At 45.5% G+C, this 9,562-nt stretch overlaps 1 protein-coding gene across 1 annotated transcript; it reads left to right on the top strand.

The window, feature by feature from the left end:
* Positions 1–600: 600 nt before the first annotated feature.
* Positions 601–9,252, top strand: LOC137145400 (protein mono-ADP-ribosyltransferase TIPARP-like). Its single transcript, XM_067536115.1, has 6 exons — positions 601–783; positions 3,521–3,927; positions 6,811–6,982; positions 7,255–7,442; positions 7,528–7,800; positions 8,814–9,252. Exons 1-6 carry the CDS (start codon positions 601–603, stop codon positions 9,250–9,252), a joined length of 1,662 nt encoding a protein of 553 aa, XP_067392216.1.
* Positions 9,253–9,562: the final 310 nt, after the last annotated feature.

The following is a 9,562-nucleotide window of genomic DNA, read 5'->3' as shown; positions in this document are numbered from 1 at the left end:
GGGATGCTGCGCTAATTAGAATTTAAGAAGTTGACAGGCGATACGCAAGCTACTCTATGTAGCTTGCGTATCTCCCATTGACTGCCACCAAATTTTGCCAGCAGTGTAGACCAGGTCTAAGACAGAAAAAGAACAGCACTGGGAGCAGGAACTTCTTCTATGCTAGAGCTTCTACAGGGGCTACCACTGGTTCCAGTGGGGATTTTTCTATAAGATTTCTAGTATAGACATGGACCAAACATGTATGGGTGTGGGTGTTTTTCTTGAAAGAATGAAGCCTAAAGAAAACAGGCTCTCTCTGAGTATTGTGCAAAGGTAGAGGTGTGGGTGTAAAGCTCAGAAGGGGGCATCTCGTTGACTAACCACCCTAGGCTTATTTAGGATTGATAATTATTTATAATTAATAAACAGGTGATTCCACTAAGGGAGAAGTATGGTCCTGGGGTGTGAAGTCCAGGTGAATGGGCTCCTATTGTAGGAGCAGAGTGAGCGTGTGTGTGTGTGTGTGTACCTGTAAGCTAGTTCCTCCTGGGGGATCAGAGTACGCAAGGATGAGGGCAGCTGCTTGAAGGCAGGCCCAGCACTAAGAACAACTCCAGCATGGAGTATGACTATCTGCCTTTGACACAGGAGGCTGCAAGGCTGAAACCCACGTCCGCTATGAGCGAAGGACAAAGGGAGAAAAAGAAACGGAAGCGAGAAAAAAAGCATGAAAAAGGGAAAACAACAGAAAAGGGAGGAGGAGGAGAACGTATAGATATAGGAGAAGAGACAGGGAATAAGGTAAGGTTCAGAGCAGGGCAGCAAGATTAAAATGAGAGAGGCTGGTAGAAAGCAGTCAGGGGAGGTGAAGGGTAAATAAACCTTTTCCTACACTTCCATCCTTCACTCCAGCGGTTTTCAAACATTTTAAAGCTGCGTACCTCTTCCCAAATAATGCATTTATTCTGATGGGGTGTGTGTGTGAAGGGCTAGCTAGGGAGTGGGGAAGAGTAGCAGGAAATCCCTTCCAGTACAGAAATACATTCGTTTTGCAACCCAGGCAGTTGGCTTGGTCCTTCACTTTTGCACTGTGGTCACCCACTCTTCAGGTGCCCAGAAAGGGAAAAATGGGTGCAGGCTCAACAGCCTGAGATTTGCTGATTGCAAGGAGAGGAATCTAGCACTGAATGATGAAAATAATTAGTTATTCAGTCCTCTGCTCTCCGTATGCACACAAGGAACCTCAGTCACCCTAATAGGCACTCCCCACAAGGCTTCTCTCTGACATACAGTACAGGAAAAATACTTGGCCCTTTGCACAGCTCCTTCCAGTTGAGAAGCTCAGCTACTGTCGCAGGTGGGACAGCTATAACTCGGGTATTGTGAATCCTCGTCCTGTGATTTAAGCAGATCACCAGCCTACTCCCCAACACACCTTCCTTCCCTGATTCCTGCCCTATAATCCCTGGGAATGCATATGCAGCAGAATGCCCAAGCTCTACTTCAACTCTTTCCAGCATTAATATTGGGTCCATGTTACACAAATCCCCCCCACTACCTGGAAATGAAGGGAGGTATTTGCTATTCAAATGTCTCTTATTTAATAATTACTTAAAAAGGTATCACCTAAGAACCTTGGGTCTTGAATTCCTAGTGAGAGTTAGCTGAGGATTCTCATAGCACCCAGAATTTTGGCCTCATAGGTTACTGGAAATGGAGTGTACACTCCCATGTGTTTTCCAGCTGCCAGTAACTCACTCCCTCCAAAATCTTCTCAGTCAGTTCTTCTCTGTCATGGCACAGCCATATTGCCCGCTGGAGCTGTGCATCTGGTTCTCTGGTTCCAGACTGATACTCTCAGCCAAAAATTCACCCTGCTACACTAACTCTGAAATAGCCTTTTTGATCTCGCTTTTACTCACCGTGATTCCCTTTTTGATTTTGCATTTGCCAGTTGTGCACTGGGCCACATGGCGCTGAAGTTCTGGGTCTTGTTCATGGATCCAAAGTTCCTGTTCTCTCTATGGCATGTCAACCCTTATAGGAAAAAAAATCCTAGGGAATTTAAGAATGAAACCAAAAGGGAAATTATTGTTAAAATACTTAGACCATGATCCTGACAAGGGCAGATAAGTAGGGAAGGGATCTGGGAAGACAGTAGCAAGAAATTTAGATTTTGTGCAGTGGCTGAGCGGGAACCACTGGTAGTATTCAAACAACCAGGGGGGGAGACTTGCTCAGAGCAATAGATCAGGAAGATTATTTTAGCAGCAGCATCAGAATTTCCCAGGGACTGAGTGGGGGCAATGTGGGTGTTAGGGAAGCCAGAGAGAGATTGCTATAGTCAAGACAGATGTTGGAGACATCAAGATGGGACACGAGGAAGGCCTAGCTGATACTGGAGACAGAGGTAGAGGAGGACACATCTTAGATATGTCAAAGCAGAAGAAGAGGCAAGATCTGGACGTGGATTGGGTGTGTGGGGAGAAAAAAGAGGCAGCTAAAGTTAACCCTAGGTTGAATGAAGAGGGGATGTGGTATTGTCAACAGTGAGAGAAGCTAGTGGGGAGTGTTTGGGAAGGAAGATGAAGAGTTCGGTTTTGGTCATGGTTAATCTTAAAATGACATAGGAGAAGTCAGACAGGCCAAGTTGCAGGTCTGGATAGGTGGGAGAAAAATCAGAAATGAAGAGTCAAAATGCCCGTCATCAAAGTAGAGCGGCTAGTTGGAGCAATCAGAGCTCAGTGCCACTTGAGAGGGAGGGTGGAGAGGCAGAAGAGAAGAGAACTGAGGGCAGAAACCTCAGTAGTGACTGGGGGAGCAGAGGGCGTTCCAAAATTCTAAGCTCCTCTGGGCTTATGTGTTGGAATCTTCATGGCCAAAGACACAGAAGGTGTTTGGGAAGGTCCTTCCTAGCACTAACTACTGGGGGGTGGGAGGGAAATGGTCAGTCTGTCTCAGATGAGCTTTGAGGTGAAGCAGAAACAAATTCTGCAATTAGAAACTTTAGAATTCTATAAGGACTGTCCTCAGCATGATCCCCATATTAGAATCAGTCACTATTCCCTTTGCTCCAGCCAGGCCGCAGGGGTCGTAATATGTTATTGGGAGTCTTTACAGGGCATGTGGACTGACAAAGCCATTGTTTCCAGGTCTGGCATGGGAAACTACATTCCTCTCTCAACCTCAGGCAGGCAAAGATATCTGCAGGGTCCGGGTCTTGTAGGGGAAAGCGTTCATGGGTAGGGTAAATCTCAGGAGAGTAAACTAGGGGAGCAGTGTTTGTATATGCCATAGGGGGATGAACCCCAGAAGAGCAAGGATTCTAATGGGGCGGGGGAGGGGGGCAATGAATGTGTTTTGAGAAGTGAAGCTGAGGGGAATAGTATCCTAATGGTGGTGCAGTGAGTGTGAAACCCAGAAGTGGCACATCCCATTGGGATAGAATACATGTAAGGCAGGAGCTAGTTCACAGGGCTCTCTATCCAAGGTAGATCTGCATCTTGTCCCTAAGTTGCACTCTCTCCTTTTCTTCCAGGAATCATGTTCCTTCAAAAGACCAAGGTCTGCTTCCTCTCTGGCCTCAATGTCAGCTTCTGAAAATTCACATCCCCTCGGCCTGTCCCGTGTGCCCATAAAGCGCAGGCGCAGCTCAAAAGTAATTGGTTTGTGTAACCAAGGAAAATTTCCAAAGTGGCCAAAGAGTGAGACAGAAATCCAATTCCACACTCATCAGAGAGAGGGAATCCAGATCTGTGATCACTTTCTTTTGGGGAATTGCCCTCATGGGTCTATCTGTGAGCTCCACCACACTCGCTATCCCTACCATTGGCAGATAAAGTGGAAAGATAGCCAGGTTTGGCAGAGCGTGAACGACTCGGCTCAGCGACATCTGGAGAAGCTGTACAGTGACATTGAGAGAGTGCAGGTTAAACTGATTGACAAGTAAGTGATGAGAAACTCCAATCCTAATCTCCTGGCTGTGGAAACACTGATTCCATATAGAATAGTTCCAGAGGGGTAGCCATGTTAGTCTGTATACAGCAAAAACAACGAGAGTTCTGGGGCACTTTAAAGACTAACAAATAGGCAATATTTTCTGTATTACTGCATCTGAAGAAGAGAGCTGAAGTCTCTCGAAAGCTTATGTCTGCAAATATTAAATTTGTTAGTCTTTAAAGTGCCCCAGAACTCTCGTTGTTTTTACTGATTCCATAGGGAGAGCACCATTACTTCACTCTGGCTTTCCTGGGGGATACAACAGCTGTGTAGCAGGCCTGATTAAAAAAAACCAAAACAGTCCAGTGGTTGCTTACATGAGTGCTTGTGATTTAAGTGTTTAAGACTATTTAAACAACAAAGATCTGCATAGGTACACACGCATGGACAACTAATAGAATAGCCAGTCAAATATGATTGCTGTCAGATTTCTGTCAGCATGCGTGTCGTGCACACGTGCAGCCTGGCAGAAGCTCTGCAGTGGCGCCACACGTTACTTCCTGTGAGGACAACACTTGTCTGTCACTGTGGATCCTCCCCATATTATCCTTTAGAAAGAAACAGAGCTACATTTCTAGTCTTCATTTTCTGCCACCACAGCAGACAGTCTCTGGCTACCAGAGTAGATCTCTTGACTGCTTCAGTTATGCCCCTCAAGGAACCGGATTCCTTCTGTGGTTAGATTGGTAAATACTTTTGTCAGAGAAAACAGGCTAGCAGCAGCGATGCTGCACTCTCCCAACAGAAGGTGGTATAAGCATGTAGGGATTTACATTTGAAAATAATAGTACTCGTTTCCTCTTGAGCTTCACAATTCCCTCTTCCTGGCTTCTTCCAGAACGGAAAACCATTGGATACATAGTGGTGCTGGCTACATAGGGAGCTCACAGCTCCGCCACTGATGGTATTTCCCAGCAGGAATCACTAAGAACTACATTTTTCCTTCAATTGCCAGTTCAGCCCACCCTTGGGCTGAGCCAGTACACGTCACATCAAGGCGGGAGAGACAATTCTGACAGTTCAGAGCTGTGAGGACTTTGCACCAAGCCACAGAATGCTGTATGTGTGGTTATACAAGGAGATGTGCCACCTCTTCCCCTCCCACACTCCCCACCCCCTCAGTGACTTCCAGTTGCCAAATGCAACAGATCTGAAAGTCCTTTCACTTGATAGTTTACTCACTTTGTATCTGGGATCCACACTGTGTCTTCCATAAAAGATAAACGTACTCCTCTGTCTACCAGACTAATTCATACTCAAGGTTAACTCCGGTTTCCACAGCTCCTAGGACACTGTGTTGTCATCTGTATGCCCAAACCCCAAGCACGCTATGGTAAAACTGTGGCATAACCTTTATGGGCACAGGGCACGTAAGGTCTAAATAAAAAGGTCTGACTTAGGAGATTAATAGGGCTCGTGATCTCCTTACTGTCTTCCCAAGTGCCTAGGCCTAAACGCTTCCAAATCTTTTGTAGCCAGATGGATCAGAACCTGCATCATGGAAGCCTGAAGGTGTCAAAGCACATTTGAAAATGAGATTGCTCAGCAGAAGAAATATGCAGAGCAGAAGGGCAGCCTTCTTACGTATCTTCATCAGGTCCTATAAAGTTGATTTCTTATTCCCCATGGAGGCATTCTTGGGCAGGAAGGTGCTGCATGAGGTGGTTCTCAAATAAATTATTTCACGATTTTATGTTATGGGGAGAGAACTTGCAGTCTCGGTCATTTTCTTCATTTCTGTTCTTCCATCTCTATATTTGTGCTTTTACCACTGGCTACTCATCTTTCAGCACAGAGTGGGCCAATGTTAGGAATCAGAAAGGAACACTGCTTACCTGAGCATTTCTTTTTGAGAAGTAACATCTCTCCCAAAGTGACCCATCCTGATAGTCTACTAGCATAACCAGAGGCATAGTTTTTGGCCTCCAGATTTGAACATGTCTGAGTGTAGCTTGTACAAAGCTACAATTCAGTCCTAAAGTTAACTGATCACATTATTCTAAAAGTTGGATTGTTTGTCAATTGTTGTGCGTTTCCTACAGTTTAGATAGCACACTCTTTCAGTAGGCAGAAATAAAGGAGAGCTGTGGCATGAAGTAGAGTCCTTCCTGAAACAGCCCTGAGTTCTTAGTGGTTGAAGATCCTATTTGTGACTGAATAGGGAAGAAGTTCCTCCCAGAAAAAGAAAGGAGCAAGTTAGAAACATTCCTCTTCATAAATCCCTAGATTATTTGTGGTTTATGGTGACAGTTAAGTCACAAGTTATCTCCTCCAAATGCTTGAAGTAGACTAAGCCTGTATTGAAACAGGTCCTGGATTCGCAGGTATCCCAGTTCCTGAAGTGTTAGGATACATTCCATCAAGTTCACAGAACTCTACAGTATGCCTTCAGAAAGTTCCTCTAGTGGAAATCTATAGACCTGTTACCAGGAGCTCAGCCTGTCCGTGGGCTCCAGGCCAGGAGAGCAGTTTTGCAGTTATTAATTAGATTATTCTCATCCCTACCTCTTTGCTTGTGAATCTCCCAATTGTAAGGCTCTGTACTGACAATACCTGAAGAAAAAACAGCTACTCACCTGTAACTGGAGTAGAGCTTTACACCACTCACCCTCCATCCCCACTTCTTCAGAGCCTGAGAGAGTGGAAGGAACTGAGAATGGAGAAGTTGGGGGTGAGGAGAGAGAATTTTGCTCTCGATGGAGTCCTCAATAGGCAGAACATCCTAGAGGCTTCCAGGCTTGTTGCACAGGAGCACCCCAAAATGGGGGTCTGTACTGAACCTGTTCTCAGAATTCCAGTTACAGATGAGCAATTTTTCTTCTTTCCTAGGAAGGGGTTATCTGGGAAAGTCAACATGAGTATGCTGAAAATAGGTCACCATGGGCCCTTCAGTAATATACGTCGGCTGTCCAACACCAGTCATCCAGAGAAGAACCCATACTTCCCCACTGAGTGGACAGTATACTGGGAGGATGGCAGTATCTGGAAGAAATATGAGGAGGTAAAAAAAAAAAAAGGACTCAGATCACCCTTGTTGGGTGTGTTTGTGGAGGTGGGTCTTCAGAATATAGATCCATTTTGAGGATCTGTCTGTGTATGGTGGTGAAGGAAGGGACTGAATGAACATGGATTTGGAATTCCTTTTAGTGCCAAGAGATTGGTTGCTCCAGGGTGGGGTCGAGCACCATTAGGGGGTGGCAACATGCATTATGGAAGTGACTAGCCTTCTTCAAGCTACTGCAACTGCAGCTCTCCCTTTCTCTCCCCTCTTAGCCCCTCTCGTGCGATTTCCTTGCTGCTTTTGAAAACTGCACACAAGAGCACGTCTTTCAGCTGCGAGACCACATCTACACCATGGACTTCAAGCACCATCTAATACACAACCACAATACAGGAAACACCCATACTATCCAGCTCCGGCCCACTTATCGCTCACCTCTCCAGATGCTGCCACAGCTGTGGTAAGGAACACCACAGGTGATACCATCAATAATGGCATTTAAGTGGTGCTAGGATGAAGTAAATTCTGTCTTATTCCCACTTTAGGACAATTCCAAGCAGCCCCTCAGAAATGTATTATCCGCCCACTTCCAACATCCCTGGAGAACATCCAACAGATGGTTATAGTGGCCCATATCCTGCCTACTGGATCAAGTGCCCAGAAGGCAGCCTCCCATTTGCACAGGAGGAGGTGTTGCCATCAGAAGCAGCATACCGCACCATTCACACCCTCTTTCACAAGTCTCTCTCAGAGGACAAGGTTCTTCTCATCTCACTTCACAGGATACGGAATGATTTTCTCTGGCAAAAATACTGCAGGTAAAATTGATGCTGTTCCAAACAGGGTCCCAGAGAGAAGGTTAGATCAGAATGGAGGTACAGATTGTGTTTCTCATTGCCTGGGATGCAGAAACATGAGTCCTTTGCAAACTGGAAATCTGTATCTCATTGCGAATGTGCTAGTGTGTGGATCCCGCAATAGTAGGATGATGGATGAATGAATCCTGGTGCTATATGCCTCAAGGTGCAGATCCTGCTGTATTCAGAGGGTGGAAGAAAGACCTGTTTGACCACTATGGTTTGGACACAAACAAGGACTGTGAATCTCAGGGCTTCACACATAAACAAGGACTGTGAATCACAGGGTCCCAGGGTGTGCATCTGCAGCACGTGGTACTAGTGCCAGGTTTCATCTTTCCAACATCTGAACCATGCACTAGCACAATGTCAGTAGCTACATTCAAATACAAGATTTAAACTGGCAGCCTCCAACTGTGGTTTGATTATTCTTTAAAAAGAGGGTTAGAGTGCACAAATGCACAATTAAGGTTACCTAAACAACATTAACTCTGCCTCTCTGTCACCACTACCATGGTACTCAGAAACAGAGACACAATGAGTCACAAATGTTATTCAGGTTCAGGATAAAGCTGAAGCTCACTGTGTGAAGGTGGGGATAAGTGAGATGGTCAAACTAAATGAATGGTGAGTTATTGGTGCAGACAGAAGTACAGGAATTAAAACTGCAAATGCATGAGCATCATTCCTACTCTTACACATGCAGTATACAATTGTGCTTATCACCCTAGACTTGGAGGGCTAGACATCTAGCAACTCCATGAACCTCGATAGCCCCACTTCCATTTCCCAGACTGATCGATTAGATGTTTGAACTTTAGCACCAGATTATTGAAGAGAAGAGTTTAGCCTACAACTTGTTTTCTATATATTGAGATGTACACACAGCATAGAGATGGGATTAGATCCCTAGTTAACATTTCCCCATAGGTCAGTAGCTAACCACACTCGTTTCTCCTTTGCTCCCTTCTCAGCCAGAAGGATTTAATGTCACAGGGACTCTCTGCAGAAGAGAAACTGCGGCTAGAGAAGCACCTCTTCCACAGCACCTCAGTCAAACGCCTGGGGTTCACCTGCCGGATAAAGTTTGACACTCACCTCTCAGGATCACATAGGTATGGCAGAGGTTGCTATTTTACGGAGAGTGCGGAACAGGCTGACCGCCATGCCCAGGCAGGAAAGGGTGGGCTGCGCTACATATTCTTGGCCAAGGTATTGATTGGCAAATCTACACGTGGGAAAAAGCATTACTGCCAGCCTCCACAGAGAGAGTGTGGTAGGGAATGCTATGATTCGTGTGTAGATAATGTGACCAGTCCCAATATTTATGTGATCTTCAACAGCTACCAGTGCTATCCATACTTCCTGATTAGCTACAAACTCTTATCTGACCCTGTGGTGCTAGATGACTGATGGATGGCACAAGGAAGAGGGGCAATTAATGCTCACTATGAATATACAGCTTCACTTATCAGGACTCCCAACCCTTCCAAAGTGCAGCACACCATCCTTTCCCCTACCACCATCCCCTTCCTACCATGATCCCTACAAAATGTGCTACAACACATCCCAGAGGGATGCACAGTGAGCGCTATTTAAGAACACGTCTAAAATGGAAAACATGTCCATTTGGTTTCCAGAGGGTCTCCTCCCCTCTCACCAAATGGGCAGTGTGCTAACAGTTGTTCAGTACAGGATAATAATATGACTATTATGGATGGTT

Source organism: Emydura macquarii, unplaced genomic scaffold, assembly GCF_026122565.2.
Source record: "Emydura macquarii macquarii isolate MOO-44397 ecotype Brisbane River unplaced genomic scaffold, CSIRO-AGI_Emac_v2 contig_3530, whole genome shotgun sequence".
NCBI lineage: Eukaryota > Metazoa > Chordata > Testudines > Chelidae > Emydura > Emydura macquarii.
Note: the sequence above shows the minus strand (reverse complement) of the source record. Positions and strands in the feature narration are given on the sequence as shown.

Bases quoted from the DNA above. Each gene is read 5' to 3' on its own strand.
- LOC137145400 (XM_067536115.1), top strand. From the start codon at position 601: ATGGAGTATGACTATCTGCCTTTGACACAGGAGGCTGCAAGGCTGAAA. The intron at 784-3,520 runs GTAAGGTTCAGA...CTTTTCTTCCAG, and splicing joins GAGAAGAGACAGGGAATAAG to GAATCATGTTCCTTCAAAAG. The intron at 7,443-7,527 runs GTAAGGAACACC...TTCCCACTTTAG, and splicing joins CAGATGCTGCCACAGCTGTG to GACAATTCCAAGCAGCCCCT.